The following is a 15,995-nucleotide window of genomic DNA, read 5'->3' as shown; positions in this document are numbered from 1 at the left end:
TCCACCACCATTCTGCACTTGCTCAGCCGGTAGTTGAAGAGTTCTTTTTCAGTGTCCAGGGCGCTAGTATAGGGCTTCATGAGCCAGGGCATTAGCGGGTAGGCTGGGTCCCCGAGGATGACTATAGGCATCTCCACATCCCCAAGAGTTATTTTGTGGTCCGGGAAGTAAATACCTTGCTGCAGCCGTCTAAACAGACCAGAGTTCCTGAAAACACGAGCGTCATGAACCTTGCCCGGCCATCCCACGTAGATGTTGGTAAAACGTCCCCTGTGGTCCACCAGTGCTTGCAGCACCATGGAAAAGTATCCCTTTCTGTTAATGTACTGGCTGGCCTGGTGTTCCGGTGCCAGGATAGGGATGTGAGTTCCATCTATGGCCCCACCGCAGTTTGGGAATCCCATCGCTGCGAAGCCATCTATGATGGCCTCCACGTTTCCCAGGGTCACTACCTTTGGCAGCAGTACATCAACGATTGCCTTGGCTACTTGCATCACAACAACCCCCACGGTAGATTTGCCCACCCCAAACTGGTTCGCGACTGACCGGTAGCTGTCTGGCGTTGCAAGCTTCCACAGGGCTATGGCCACTCGCTTCTGGACAGTCAGGGCTGCTCGCATCCGGGTGTCATTGCGCTTCAGGGCAGGGGACAGCAACTCACAAAGTTCCAGGAAAGTTCCCTTCCGCATGCGAAAGTTTCGCAGCCACTGGGATTCATCCCAGACCTGCAGCACTATGCGGTCCCACCACTCAGTGCTTGTTTCCCGTGCCCAGAATCTCCTTTCGACGGCATCAACATGACCCATTGCCACCGTGATGTTCTCGGCGCTGGGTCCCCTGCTTTCTGAGAGGTCTGTGCTACTCTCAGACTTCAGGCCATCACCGCGTTGACGTAGCCTCCTCGCCTGACTTTTCTGCATCTGCCTCAGGGAAAGGTGTATGATAAGTTGCGAGGCGTTGAGAGCGGCCACAACTGCAGTGATGGTTGCAGCAGGCTCCATGCTCGCAGTGCTGTGGCGTCCGCGCTGTCACTGACTAGAAAAGTGCGCGAACTGATTTCCCGCCGGCGCTTTCAGGGAGGGAGGGCGGGAGTGATGGACGGATGACGACAGTTACCCAAAAGCACCCTGGACACCTTTTTTTTACCCAGAAGGCATTTGCGGCTCCACCCAGAATTCCAATGGGCAGCGGGGACTCCGGGAACTGTGGGATAGCTGACCACAGTGCACCACTTCCAATGTCGACGCTTTCCCCGTTAGTGTGGACTCACAAAGTCGAATTACTGTCCTTAGTGTGGACACACACGTTCGACTTTGCAATATCGATTCCAAAAATTCGATTTAAGTAAAATCGAACTACTCTCGTAGTGTAGACAAGGCCTCAGAGTGGTGTCACTTCCTTTGCATGGTCTGATTCTTCTTTGCTGACACATTCGTGGTGAAAGTCTCTGACGTAAGAGCTTTTACAGTGAGATAATAATACTGCATCTTCAAAAATGGCAGTTGTTAGAACCTTCTAGAATTCATACTCAGGGTTAATTCCCCATTCTACCGGACATAGTTACTCCTGGGGGGATTCTGTGCCAAAAAATTAAAAATTCCCCCAGGAGTAGAGAGTTAAAGAAACTCATATGACAACCCAGTTCCTGCTTTTCTGCCCCTTTCCCCCCCAGAGCCCAGCTGGGGGTCCAGACACTTACACCCTTTCTCCCCCACCCCAGAGCCCAGCTGCGGGACCCCCCAGCCCAGACATTCCCACCCCCTTTCCCTCCCAAGAGCCCAGCAGTGGCCCTCCCCAACTCAGACACTCGTTGTGGGACACACACGCCCCCAGCCCAGGCACCCACACCCTCTATCCCCCCAGGAAAGGTTAAGGTAAGACCCAAGCATAGTAGCCTTTTATTTGTCCCCTTTCATTGTTTGTTTTATATCTTTGGGTGAATAAAGAATATTTTAGAGTTTTCTTACAGGTACCAAATACTGTTGGGCCTGTCATGTTAAAGGAGGTAGAAAATGGGGTATGCAGCCCAGAAGTCAAGTCCCAGAGTGGTTGAATTGTGGGGTTCCACCATTGAGAGGGGGTGGAAGGCCAAGTGTGTTACCAGAGAGGTGCACTCAAGGGAGACTACAAAGGGGTCTAAAACACAGTTTACTCTGTAACTGTAACACTGGAATTGAATGGGTAGAGCAAGTGGAGAGTTTAATGTGTTTAACAAAAGAAGAGCAAAAATCCAGATAAATTTAGTTGTAACTAAGATATGCTCCTGTCATCATCATCCTGATCCTGTTACCTGTATTTTGTATCCCTTGCTCCTATCCTCCTTCTGACTTTGCCTTTTTGAATTGTACTCTGCTCAGTGCTGGAATTGTGTCTTTTTTCTGTGTTTTGAAAGTAACTAGCACATTGTGGATGCTACCAAAATAAAATCTATATTTCCAGACACAATAGAAAGTATACTGAAAAGGCTTACAAAAATCAAGGCTTAGCATCCCTAGTAGATGTTCTGGCACATTCAGGAAGAGCTGTGAGTACTTCATGGGCCAATAGATCCTGTAAGTGACAGAAGAGATTTGTAATCCTTATTAAATGTTATAAAGTGGACATTTTGGCTTCTTCAGAGGCAGCTTTGGGCTGAAAAATACTTCAAGCTGTAGTTCCCTCCTAATTTCACCATTTCTCCTCCAGGTTTTGTGTCCATTTGGTTAAAGTTTAAAGTTAGCTCCCAGCAGCATCAATTCAGTAAACATGCTTTGCAGGAGGAAAAAAAAATCATGACTTAATTTCCTTATTTCAAGATACTATTTCTATCTGACATAAAACTTTGATGCGTTTGAGTTTTTACCCATACACGCAGAGGAGTTTTACACAATTTGCATAATGTTTTTTGTTTAATAAATTATATATTATACATTGTTAATTACTTTTCAAAATAGTTTAACTGGAGTATAGGGTAGGCCCATCACTTCAGGAAAGCCTGTGATTGACAAATCAGAACTGTTTCAGTGCACAGTAAAAGATTCTACCAATCAGTGGTGGGTGAGTGCACATACTAGCTCTGAGAAAAAAAAATTTGCAAATAAGCCATTTTTGTCTTTTTAATAAATGTCAATTTTAGTGATTTAAAATCTTTGTGTGGTATGTATCCAAGTAATATGTGTTTAAGCACTCGAAGATGTATTGGATACTAAATGTTTCTAATGTTGCGGAAAATAATAATTTGGTATTTACTCAAAAGCAATAATACTGTTTCTATGAAATTATTTTTTCCATTATTATGAATATACAATCTATATTTTTCAAAGTGCTGTCAAGTGGTAAGATCTAACTTAGAGTTACAAAGTGGTGTATGTTTTGTAATCTGGTGATAATTTTGACCATTTTGTGAGGAATATCTTCTATATATTAAATACTAAAATTTTAAAAGTTAACATTGCTAAGAGTTTTTTGTAAACAGTCATAGTTTGTATAAGATCTACCTCTGCTTATGCCTTGCTGCTGCAAGACCAGTAGAAAGACAGACTTTCATTAATAAATAACTAAAAAATATACCATAACCTTCAAAGGTTTGTGTACTGTGCGCCCTGCCTCTTCAGGCTGCAGGAATGCAAACCAAATTGTTGACCAGTATGCTGCTTGCTGTGAGCAACACATCATGAGAGGCACTGGAGTTATTCTGTAAACTACAAATGCGAGAGGAGTGCGACATTGATCTTGCTACGACATTGCTTATGTCATTAACAGAGGTGCTGACCACAGTGGAACGCTGCTTTTGGGCTCGGGAAACAAGCACTGAGTGGTGGGATCACATCGTGATGCACGTCTGGGATGATGAGCAGTGGCTGCAGAACTTTCGGATGAGAAAGCCACATTCATGGGATCATGTGATGATCTTTCCCCAGCCCCATGGCACAAGGACACGAGAATGAGAGCTGCTCTGATGTTGAAGAAGCATGTGGCGATTGCAATGTGGAAGCTGGCTATTCCAGACTGCTACCAATTGGTTGTTAACCAGTTCAGAGTGGGAAAGTTGACCGTTGGACTCGTCTTCATGGAAGTGTGCAAGGCCATTAATCGCATCCTGCTCTGAAAGACCGTGACTTTGGGCATGACATTGCACAAATGGGCTTCCCTAACTGTGGAGGGGCGATAGATGGCACGCATATTCCAATTCTGGCACCAGACCACCTAGCCACCGAGTACATTAATTGTAAGGGGTATTTCTCAATAGTTCTCCGGGCACTTGTGAATCACTGTGGGCATTTCACAGACATTAACGCAGGCTGGTCCGGAAAGGTGCACGACGCATGCATCTTTCGGAACACTGGCTTGTTCAGGAAGCTGCAAGCAGGGACTTTCTTCCCAGACCAGAAGATCGCTGTAGGGGAAGTAAAAATGCCCATTGTGATCCTGGGAGACCCCCCACCTACTCTTTAATGCCATGGCTTATGAAGCCATACACAGAGCAATTCGTCAGCAGCAAGGAGCAGTTCAACAACAGGCTGAGCAAGTACAGAATGATTGTTGAGTGTGCTTTTGGCTATTCAAAGGCCCCCTGGTGCTACCTCTATGGGAAACCGGACCTGGCCGATGACAATATTCCTATGCTTATAGCCACATACTGTATGCTCCATAATATTTGTGAAGGGAAGAGTGAAAGCTTCACTCAGGGCTGGACCGCAGAGACTCAGCACCTGGAGGCTGAGTTTGAACAGCCAGGGACCAGGACTATTAGAGGGGCACAGCGCGGAGTCATAAGGATCCAGGGATGCCTTGAGGCAGAAATTTGAAGCTGAAATCCACTAATATTTGTTGCTATGCTCGATAGCTCAGTGGTTTGAGTATTGACCTGCTAAACCCAGGGTTGTGAGTTCAATCCTTGAAGGGGGCCACCCAGGGATCTGGGGCAAAATCAGTACTTGGTCCTGCTAGTGAAGGCAGGGGGCTGGACTCGATGACCTTTCAAGGTCCCTTCCAGTTCTAGGAGATAGGATATCTCCATTAATTATCATTGCAGTGCTTGTAATGCTAGGAGGTGATTGGTGCAGATGATGAAATACGAAGGTTTAACATAATTGTTCGTTGCTTTGCTGGGCTCTGTTTGCTTTCAATTAATTAATAGAATAAAGATTGCTTTCAAACCAACACAATTCTTTTATTAAAAAATAAGAACAGGAGGAGAGATTCAAACAAAGAAAAACATCAGCAGTGAGCGGGATGGGGGAAGGGAAGGTCCCAGGAGGAGGTGGAATCCCGGGATGGCTAAAGATTTGTGTATGTCCAGGGATCATATCCAACCTTCTCCTTTGGAGTACAATGCAGCGGATATTGTACTTCAGAAGGGCCAAACTGCAGAGGGATGGGTGTTGAGTGCAGTAGTTGGCGTCTGCAGTGCTGGACTGTGAGGGAGGAAGAGCGGAATGCCGTGGGTATAGACTGGAGCCAGGAGTAAGTGTGTTGGCGGTATCTATGGGAACATGGGAAAGAGTTTTGCGATAGTGGCTGCAGGTGAGGGCAAAGCGCGGAACTGCTTGGTTTGTAGAGCTAATGTAGCCTGGAGTGTGTCTGCTTGGCGCTCCATAATGTTTAAGAGCCGCTCCGTGGCTTCATTCTGGCATGCCGCATTCTCCTTTTGGTGGTTCTTCTTGCTGTCCCGCCACTCCTTCAATTCCTGCTTCTCGGTCACGGAGTGCATCATAACATCATGCAGAAAGTCCTCCTTGGTTATCCTTGACTGCTTTCTAATTCTGCACAGCTGTTCAGCCACCAATAACAAAGAGGGAGGCTGAGCTCCCAAGGTCATCTCTGTGAAGTTTAAATGCAACATTTTACAGAAGCAGTATTGTTTGCAACACAGACAGCACTGATTCAGTGCTTTAAAACACAGCCAGTACTCACACACCTGTCACTAACTGGCTGATCCCAGGCAAGCACACCTGAGCCACAAGACCCCCAAAATGGTGAGTAGTCGCAGGGGCATGGTAAATCACTCTTCCCGGACCCTGCTGTACACTGGGCACGTGGCTCTTGGGGAGAGACAGCACTGTATGGGGGTCTGATAATCATTCCTGTCCCCACACTTTCCACAGCATATTATAGAAGATATCTCGCTGCTGAGGGTGAGCAGGGAATCAGGGGAGTGTCTTCTTCAAGACTGCGGCTTCCCCCCTGATCCCTATGTGGCTCGCCTGTATGCAGCAATGGTAGGCGTTCTACATTTCCTTCACTTTGACCCTGCACTCCAGTGTGTCCCGGTCATAGCCTCTTTCTGTCATGCATTGTGAAATCTGTCCATAGGTATCATAATTCTTATGATTGGAGCATAGCTAGGACTGGACTTCTCTCCCCAAATGCTGATGTGGTCCAGCAGCTCAGCATTGCTCTAAGCGGGGAATCACCTGGTGCATGGAACAAGCATAACCACCTGGAAAGATGCGCTGAGACCACTGCATGCATTACCAAGCAAACAGGAAGGGGACTTTCAAAATTCCAAAGGAATTTACGGGGTGGGGATGACAGTTGGCCACCTGAGGGCAGGGCAGTAGAGTTCAAACCAATGACCAGAGAGGCAAGAACAGGCATTGTGGGACACCTCCCAGTGGCCAGTCACAGTGCTGTAATCGCTGTAAACCACATATCTACACTGGCACCGAAGCGCTGTAGCCCTGGCGCAGAAATCTGTACGCTTCTCGTTGGGATGGTTTTTTTACAGTGCTGCAACTGTGCAGTTTCTGCGCACTAAGTGGCTTGGCAGTGTATACACTTCGGGAGTTACAACACAGAAACTTGCCAGTGTAGACAGTGCCTCAGATTCCTTTTTTTGAGAATAGGCTCAGCTGGGTTGCTGAAATATACAAGAACTCTTCACTCCAAAACTACTTAGTCCCCTTGTGCTTCCCTACCCCAAGATTAAAACATTAATAAAATTAATTCACTAGGTGCTACTCTATGTTCTTGCCCTCCATTAGCTTTCCAAAATAGACATATTGTATGTACTTGAATTACCTATCTCTTTGTTTTTTTTGCTTCAGAGTTTTAAAAACCCATTTGTTAAATGTATTTCAAAAACAGATGTTAACAGAGTAATTCTAGGCCTAATCCTGCAACCTGGTCCAGCTGGGCTGCATCCTACACAGGACTGCCCTGCAGTCAATGTAGCATGACCTCAGTGGTTTGCAGAGTAATTTACAAGATCGGGGCCTGTATTCCTAAAAATTTTTTAGGTTAGATGCTGGTAACAATGAAACCGGTTTGTCACACGGGGGCAGCACTGAACAATGGATTTTGGCCTTTTAGGGATTGTATATTTAAAACATTTCTGAATGCTAATACATATTGCATCATTTGATTTCCTGAACCAATGGAAAGTTGGTTCAGCACACAATTTCCAAACAAAAAATACAGTCACTGCCAAAGAAGTTGAAAAGAAGCCAATAGGTAATGTATCGAGACTCTACACAATGCCTACTCTACGGGTTTGTCTACACTGGAACTTCATCGGCAAAAAAAACACACACAAAAGTACCGATGAAAAGCGTCGGTGTGAACAGCGTTTAGTTGGCAGAAGCGCTCTCCTGCCGACAGAGGTGCTGCAGCTCATGGGGGGTGGAAGTTTTTTGTCGGCAGGAGACACAGCCGTGTCGCTAAAAGCCTCGTAGTGTAGCCATAGCCCACATTAATCTTTAGTCCACTTTTGAGTTAGAGATATACATGGTGAAAGAGAAATGGTGTTAAATGCAGGCAAGATTTTAACTACATTAATTATAAATTTTCCTGCTGTGCTTTTGGAACATGCTGGAGCTTATGCCTCTGTAAACAAAGCTGTGATTGGCACGTAAGGGATTTTAATGTCTCATTAAGTTCTCAAAGACCCCATGCCATAGATTTTACTAATCCATATAGACAATATAATTTATGCTGAATGTTTCAAAAATAGTGTGTGTTATATAATATGGGGTTTCTGGGAGGTACTCTTAATAAAGTAGAAGTTCAGCATGTCTACCAGAAGGAAGCAACAAAACTATTATAGATTTGTTATTGGCAATTATGGCTCAACTTGACAGCAGAATCCTCTTGCTGCTCTCTGGGTGAAATCTTGGCCCCACTGAAGAAAATGGCAAAACTCCCATTGACTTGAATAGGGTCAGGTTTTCACTCTCTATAATGCCTCAGCACAATATGAATGTTTTTTCCATATTAAAAACTGGCTTTTATAAATCTGCCATAGTGGCAGTAACATAGATATTTCCAGGCAATGTATCCCTTTTTGTTTTGTTTGCAAAATGCACCGTACGTGCTGACTGATGTAGTCTTGCAATGTTCTGCCAATTGAGAACTCTGGTTGGCATCCTTCTGCTCTATACTATTATAATATTTTTTTAAGGGTCACTGTTAAAAGCCTGTTTCTTTACACAGTATTTTATTTCTTAGTTAATGCTTTGGATTTACCATTGTCTGCTACCTTACTTAAACTTACTGTAAAACTGATTGTGATAATCCTTAATAAATTAAGGATTTATTTATTATTTATTAAGTTTTGTGGTTTAAAACTCAGTAGTGAGATATAACATGTGTGGATTTCACAACAGGCCTAAACCGAAAGCTTTTTTGGAATCAAGGCTGAAAATACTAGCTAGGACCTCCATCTTACTTTATCCATAGCTGTGGTTGCTATTTTTCTGGTGTAAGGATATTCTGCTGACTGCCTAAAGCATTCCTTACACATTCCTTTGGTGACTGTATTCTTGAAAGCATTTTGTCATATTCTGCCACCATGGAGGTATAAGAAGTATCATTTTTTTTGAAATGTCATTCATCTTATCTCGTTCCTTCCAATAAATATTTTCATTTTACATTCTCAAACGAAACATTTTAATGTACCCATCTGCTATGAGTGTCATCTTATGGCAATACGGGGACCTGATTCTGTTCTGTTCAAAAAGAGGGGGAGTTCTGACATTGACTTCACTGGGAATCTGTCCATTAGATTTCTTCAGTCTTTTGTAAGTAATCGATACTGCTTTGTTGGTATATAGAGTTATGATTTACATACAAATCTTTCCTTGTTTGTTTGTTTTTTTTTAGTGCTTTGCTGTGCGCTCTTTGGGCTGGGTAGAAATGGCAGAAGAAGATCTAGCTCCTGGAAAAAGCAGTGTTGCTGTGAACAATTGCATCAGACAACTGTCTTACTGTAAAAATGATATCAGAGACACAGTTGGCATATGGGGAGAGGTAAGAGTATGGTGTGAACTTTCTTTACATTACCCTTTTTCCCCCTTTGAATACACTCCGCCCACTCCATAAGATATCTTTAAAAATACCCACAAGCATGTTAGTTTTCCACCCAGTTTTAAATGTTATTGAACAAAAATTAAATACCCTAATTTTCTATGTATTTTTTAATGAAAAAAAAAGTAAAGAAGCAGAGCAAGCTTGGGACTGCTGTATCAGCAGCTGTTGCTGGCAAAAAGGAGAAGAAAATTTGAGAGTGAACTTGATTTTTGTTTCTTGGAGGTTAGGAGAGCAGGTGTCACAAAGGCCATAATCAAATTGTTGTGTCTCCACTTCATATGTTAGATATGCTGCATGACAAGTCCAATAATACAATTATTAAATGGCTGTATACTGTACAGTTTATTAATAAAACATCTGCTATAAACTGAAGATAAGGGTCAAATACAGGGGTGATGCGTAAGGTGGTAGAAGTTACTCTAATATTCCTTTATATTCTCACTGTCATAAGCTCAGATCCAAAGTCATTGAAATCAGTGGAAATCCTTGTATTGATTAAAGAGAGCTTTGTTTCAGTGCCTATTCCATTCTCACACCTTTTAACAACGGGAAAGGAAATGTAAGGAACTTCAACTTGGTGCGTCTTTTGCTTCTAGATCCTAGAGGCTATGGGTGATCTATTTTAACATAGGCTTTCTTAAACCCTCTTCCAAGTTTTTTTTCTTGTTATGCTGCTCTCTACTGGCCCCTTAGCATATGAGTTACACCAGCTTAGATTTCCTGCGCGCCTTGATCCAAATGCAGAAGTGATATGTAAAGAGAATGAAAATGACACTGGTAATTGTAGCAGTGTTGCCTAGTGGATAGAGCACTGGCCTGGGACTCAGGAGACCTGGTTCTGCCACTGACCTTTGGGTGATCTTGGGAAAGTCATTTCACCTCTCTGTGCCTCAATTTCCCCATCTGTAAAATGTGGATAATGATACTGACCTTCTTTGTAAACTGTGTAAATCCAGATGGAGCCTAACGGGTGTAAATGTACACTCTAGGCTTACTCTTTTAGATGCACCTGTGAGTCTGACCTACTGGGAGTGAGGTTTTTAAAAACAAGAAAATTACCCACCCACCCCCAAAAAAAGTGTTTGGTTAATGGAGAGTGCAAACAGAAATTTTGATTTTAGACTTTTTATGTTTCTTTGCCTGCCAGTGTTTGCTTATTAAGAAACAAGACAAGCAGACCTTCATTTCTGGGCTGATTAAAGGTTGAGAGCAGCGTGGAAGTTGAGTTGTCCAGGAGCGTGCGTGCGTGTGTGTGTGTGTGTGTTTGATTGTACCATTTTGGGGGGGAGAAAGATGTTTGATTTCTGAAAGGAATTCTCCTTTTGTCTTCCATACGCTGACTATGACAGGGGTTTTCAAACTGGGGGTCGGGAAGTTATTACATGGGGGATCGCGAGCTGTCAGCCTCCACTAGGGTGACCAGATGTCCCATTTTTAAAGGGACAGTCCTGTTTTTTGGGACCTTTTCTTATATAGGTGCCTATTACCTCCCACCCTCGTCCCATTTTTTCACAGTTGCTATCTGGTCACCCTAGCCTCCACCCCAAACCCTGCTTTGCCTCCAGAATTTATAATGGTGTTAAATATATAAAAAAGTGTTTTTAATTTATAAGGGGGGGGGTCGCACTCAGAGGCCTGCTATATGAAAGTGGTCACCAGTACAAAAGTTTGAGAAGTTACGTGTCCTGTAATTGCATCAATATGGGACCTGAGGTGACAAAGTGTTTGCTAGGGGGCTAGAGCACTATTCATCAGGCCAGAATGCTCCATGGTGGTAGTTGGGGAATGAGTGATTAAAATGGAAGGAGGGGAAGGACGCTTATTTCCATATTCCAAGATCACAGACATTTCCTCCATTTCATAGTGGGCGGATGCCATTTTCAATTCATGGCACTGCCCTTTGGCCTATCATAGGCCACAAGGGTGTTCACAAATAGTATGGAGCCAGTGGCTGCTTACCTGAGACATTGAGGGGTCCAGGTCTTCCCATATCTCAACGACTGACTCATCAAGGGCAGGTCTCAGGAACAGGAGCAGAAGAGCCTCTATTTGGTGCGTTCCATCTGCTGCGACCTGCGCCTGTTAATAAACGAGAAAAAATCCACCTTGAGGCCGGTCCAGTGAATAGAGTTCATTGGGGCAGTTCTCGACACCATGCGAGCCAGAGCCTGCCTTCCTCTAGCACGTTTTCAGGCCATGTCAGACCTGTTCTCCCACGTAAAGAATCACCGCTCACCACGGCTCACACCTGCTTGCGGTTGTTGGGCCATATGGCCACATGTTCATACATGGTCAGGCATGCCAGCCTCCATCTCGGGCCACTGCAAGTGTGGCTGGCATTGGTCTACATCCTCATCAGGCATGACCTAGACCAGATAGTCAGGATGCCGGATCACATCCAGTCGTCCCTGGATTGGTGGTTGGAGGGACCCGTGTCAGTGTTGGAGGGAGTTTCCTTCGCGAACCTGTCCCTGTCGCTGACCCTGGTCTCTAATGCTTTGGACTTGGGCCTCCATATCAATGTCAGGGAGCTCAGAGCACTTTGCTTGGCCTACCAGGCTTTCCTGCCCCACGGGAAGGGCAAGGTGGTGCAGGTTCTGACAGACAATACCACTGCAATGTATTACAACAACAGGCAGAGCGGAGCCAGGTTGTCAGCCCTTTGCCAAGAAACTCTCCGCCTTTGGGACTTCTGTGTGCAGCATGCCATTCATCTGGTAGCTGCGCACCTGCCGGGGCCAAGAACATGGTAGCAGATCGCCTCAGCAGGACCTTCTTGTCTCGCCATGAGTGGTCTCTCCACCCAGAGACGGTCAGTGCAATCTTCCGGAAGTGGCGGACTCCCCAGGTGGACCTGTTCGCGTCCAGGCAGAACAGGAAATGCCACATATTTTGTTCGATCCAGGGGATGGATAGGGGTTCCCTATCAGATGCATTTCTCCTCCCATGGTCAGGGGCTTTGATGTATGCCTTCCTGCCAGTGCTGTTGATTCACAGAGTCCTAGTGAAGATCAAACAGGACAAGGCGAAGGTTATCCTGATAGCCCCCACGTGGCCTCACCAGCACTGGTTCAGCATGCTGCTGGACCATTCAGTAGCTGCCCCACTGCGGCTACCCCTTAGGCTGGATCTGCTGTCCCAGAGCTACAGCTGCACCCAAACCTAGCAGCACTGCACTTGACAGCCTGGCTACCGCATGACTGAATGTGGACGAACAGAAATGCTTGGCCCGGGTCAGCAGGTCTTGTTGGGTAGCAGAAACCCTCCACCAGAGCGACTTACCTGGCCAAGTGGAAAAGGTTCACGTGCTGGGCCTCAGATCGGCGTGTTGGAGCTGAGCAGGCCCTGCTGCAGGAGATCCTGGATTATCTGCTGCACCTCAAACTCCCAGGTTTGTCCTGATCATCAATCAAGGTCCACCTGGCCTCTATCTCAGCTTTTCACCCTCCATTCCAAGGCAGCTCAGTCTTTGCTCACGACATGACAGGCTGGTTTTTGAAAGGTTTGGAGTGTGTCTACCCACACATCCAGGATCCCATCCCTCCCTGGGACCTGAATCTCATGCTGTCAAGGCTCTTGGGGCCTCCCTTCAAGCCTCTGGCTTCCTGCTCTCTCCTGCTTCTCTCCTGGAAGGTTCTGTTCCTGGTTGTGATAATGTCGGTCTACAGGGTGTCCGAGATCAGGGCGCTTACTTGGGAGCTGCCCTATACGGTCTTCTACAAGGATAAGGTCCAGCTGCGACTGCACCCAGCGTTTCTGCCTAAGATAATTTCCCAGTTTCATACGGGACAGGACATATACTTACCTGTCTTCTTTCCATAGGCTCATACGTCAGATGAGGAATGCAGGCTACACACCCTGGATGTCAGAAGGGTGCTGGCCTTCTACATAGATGGAACAAAGCCATTCTGTAAGTCAACGTAGTTGTTTGTTGCGGTGGCAGACAGAATGAAAGGTTGCCCAGTGTCTGTTCAAAAGATTTCGTCCTGGATCATGGCCTGCATCCGCTATTGCTATGAGCTGGCAAAAGTGCCTCCGCCGGAAATCGTGACGGCACACTCGACCAGCGTGCAAGCATCATCAGTGGCCTTCCTGGTGCAGGCAGCAATCCAAGAGAGCTGTAGGACCGCTACCTGGTCATCCTTCTGCACGTTCACATCTCATTATATACTTACTGAGCAAGCTCAAGGTGATGCTGGCTTTGGCAGAGCAGTGTTGCAAGCTGCACAACCATAAACTCTAAGCCCACCTCCATGGATACTGCTTGTGAGTCACCTAGAATGGAATCGACATGAGCAAGCATTTGAAGAAAAAAACGGTTACCTAACGTTTCGTAACTGTTGTTCTTCAAGATGTGTTGCTCACGTCCATTCTATTACCCACCCTCCTGCCCCTCTGTCGGAGTTGCCAGAAAGAAGGAACTGAGAGGGCGTAGGACCAGTGGTGCCTGATAGACCGATGCAGGAGTGCGGCACTCAAGGAGGCACCACAGCTGACGCTATGGATACCGCTAAGGCAAAAATCTCCAGCAGCCACACATGTGGGCACGCGCACACCTGGACTGGAATGGACATGAGCAACACATCTCAAAGAACAACAGTTACGAAAGATAGGTAACATTTTTTTTCATCCCAAGCCACTGTCATGGCCTTAAGGCCTGTGTTCTCTTCCCTGGTTATGATCAGAATGAAGCACAGAGATTTCAGCATGGAATTTGGGAGTATGGAGGTATTTAGAACACAAAAATTAAAATAAACGTGGCTTAATCTATAGTTTTGGAAAGATTGTTGATTTATTTGTTTTAAGTTATTTTGAATGTTAAAAATCTTTTCTAATTGAAAACTTTAATGTGTTTAAAATATGTGTGTATGGAACACAGCTAAACATCTCTTCACAGCTCCAAATGTCTCTTCACCAACCGAGTCTCAAGTAGGCATTGACATGATACAGTCAGTGATGGAATAACTTTCGTGTGTATCAGGATGACAAGTTGTTAAGTGTCTTATGATAGGCTGTGCTTTGTAAAAGACTTTATCTTATTATCATAAAAATCTATCTTTTCAGGAGGAGGGTGTTAAAGGAAATTGGGTCACAAATTACTGAGTTAGTACCATATTCTTCTCACCTTATTCACATGAGTAGTCCCACAGAGTCAATCTAAACAGACAAGCAATACAATTCAGACACAAAGGAGTAAATAGATTCCCACTTATTTTAGAAGAAATTCTTGTAACAACACTTCTTGGTTGGCAGATCACTGATAGGTTGTATGGAAGAAGCATGTTTAAAGGAGGGAGCTGAAGAAAGCATGTTTAAAGGAGGGAGAGAAAGATGTCAACAAATTGAAGGGAAATCAGAAGGAATACAGAATATGTACAGCAAAAAATTAAGTTGAAAGAGTTGATTTAAGACTAAGTTTTTAGGACTAGTTTGGCTGAAATATTATTAAATGGGGTTGAGGATTGGAACCATCTGTAAGTATTTCACCCCAAAGAGGAGATAAATTGTTCCAGGTAGACAAGATGACATAATAATGCTTTCTCATTTCTAATTTCCACAATTCTGTGAAATCAAAGGGATGAAAGAAGACCACATAATCTGTTTTGCAGCTTCACCACATACTACGTTGTCATTTTTGCCACATACTGTACAGATTATTTACCTTACAAACTATATTGCTGCAGCAATGTATCTCACTAAAAATAGCTTCCACCAACAGTCTTCTAGGATCAAACTCTTCTTTAATTTTATAGTAAAATTTCAATGAACTAATTGGGGATTAACGAGTTCATAAAATCAAAATCTTCATAAAATGTAACATCTCAAAATTACAGTAGGTATGGTGCGTAAATTGCAGAATGGTACACTACATCGCTGCTTTCTTGTCCTTCATACCACTACAAAGAGGTTTCCAATGCATTGAAGGTATCCAAATGTGAAGGGATGTCAACTTGTTCTTCATCAACATCAATTTATTTATGTGACACTCCCCCCCCCCCCCCCCACACACACACACCCTATGGGGACCATTTAACTGGTCATTCTTAAGACTGGTGCTCTTAAAATCGAGGTTCTGCTGTATTTTATTTCCCTGAGTTGTTTTGTTTGTCAGAAGCCTTCCCCCCGCGCCCCCTTTCCCTGCTCCCCCATGGCTTGTAGCAGGTTTTTGCAGTCTCTTCAGAATTCTTTGACAGTCAGTGAGGACACACAGAATGTGGCCAGGTTTATCCTGTCTCTTTGTATTTAGATTCCCAGAGTGCCTAAATAATTTCTGGTTGTCTGCTGCTACACCATCTCCATCACTATAATAGCCTTTGTATAATAAGGAAACAAAAATTGTGCAAAATATATTGCAGTTGGCCTGTGCTGAGCCATCCCTTGTGTATGCTAGAATAATTTCTTTTGATTTATGTTCAGTATGTCCCATATCTGCCCGGTCTCCAACCCTGTTCAAATCTTTAGAATGTAGTTTTATTGCCCTAATTCCAGCATTATGATCAGCAAATTTTACTTTCTTGCAATAATTTCTTCCAGGTCATTGCCACATAAATAAATGTGTAAATAGAAAATTGGTCAAATACCCAGCAATGTTCTCTTTCGTGAGCTATTTTCAGTGTCTTTGGTCTCTTAACAAATTCTTTATCCTTTTTTCTTTTTCATAGTTCTTGTATTTTTATTCAGCCACCTTAGAAATGAGAGTGACTCAT

At 44.4% G+C, this 15,995-nt stretch overlaps 1 protein-coding gene across 10 annotated transcripts in view; it reads left to right on the top strand.

Moving 5' to 3' along the window:
* APBB2 (amyloid beta precursor protein binding family B member 2) overlaps positions 1–15,995 on the top strand; it is a 329,064-nt gene that overhangs the window by 235,180 nt on the left and 77,889 nt on the right. For all 10 annotated transcript variants that reach the window (XM_054029786.1, XM_054029785.1, XM_054029778.1 and 7 more), the window contains one exon: positions 9,082–9,228. In XM_054029786.1, coding sequence (XP_053885761.1) covers positions 9,082–9,228 — 147 coding nt within the window. The remainder of the gene's footprint in view (positions 1–9,081; positions 9,229–15,995) is intronic.

Source organism: Malaclemys terrapin, chromosome 5 (genome assembly GCF_027887155.1).
Source record: "Malaclemys terrapin pileata isolate rMalTer1 chromosome 5, rMalTer1.hap1, whole genome shotgun sequence".
NCBI classification, from domain to species: Eukaryota; Metazoa; Chordata; order Testudines; family Emydidae; genus Malaclemys; species Malaclemys terrapin.
This window is presented reverse-complemented; position numbering and strand designations above follow the sequence as displayed.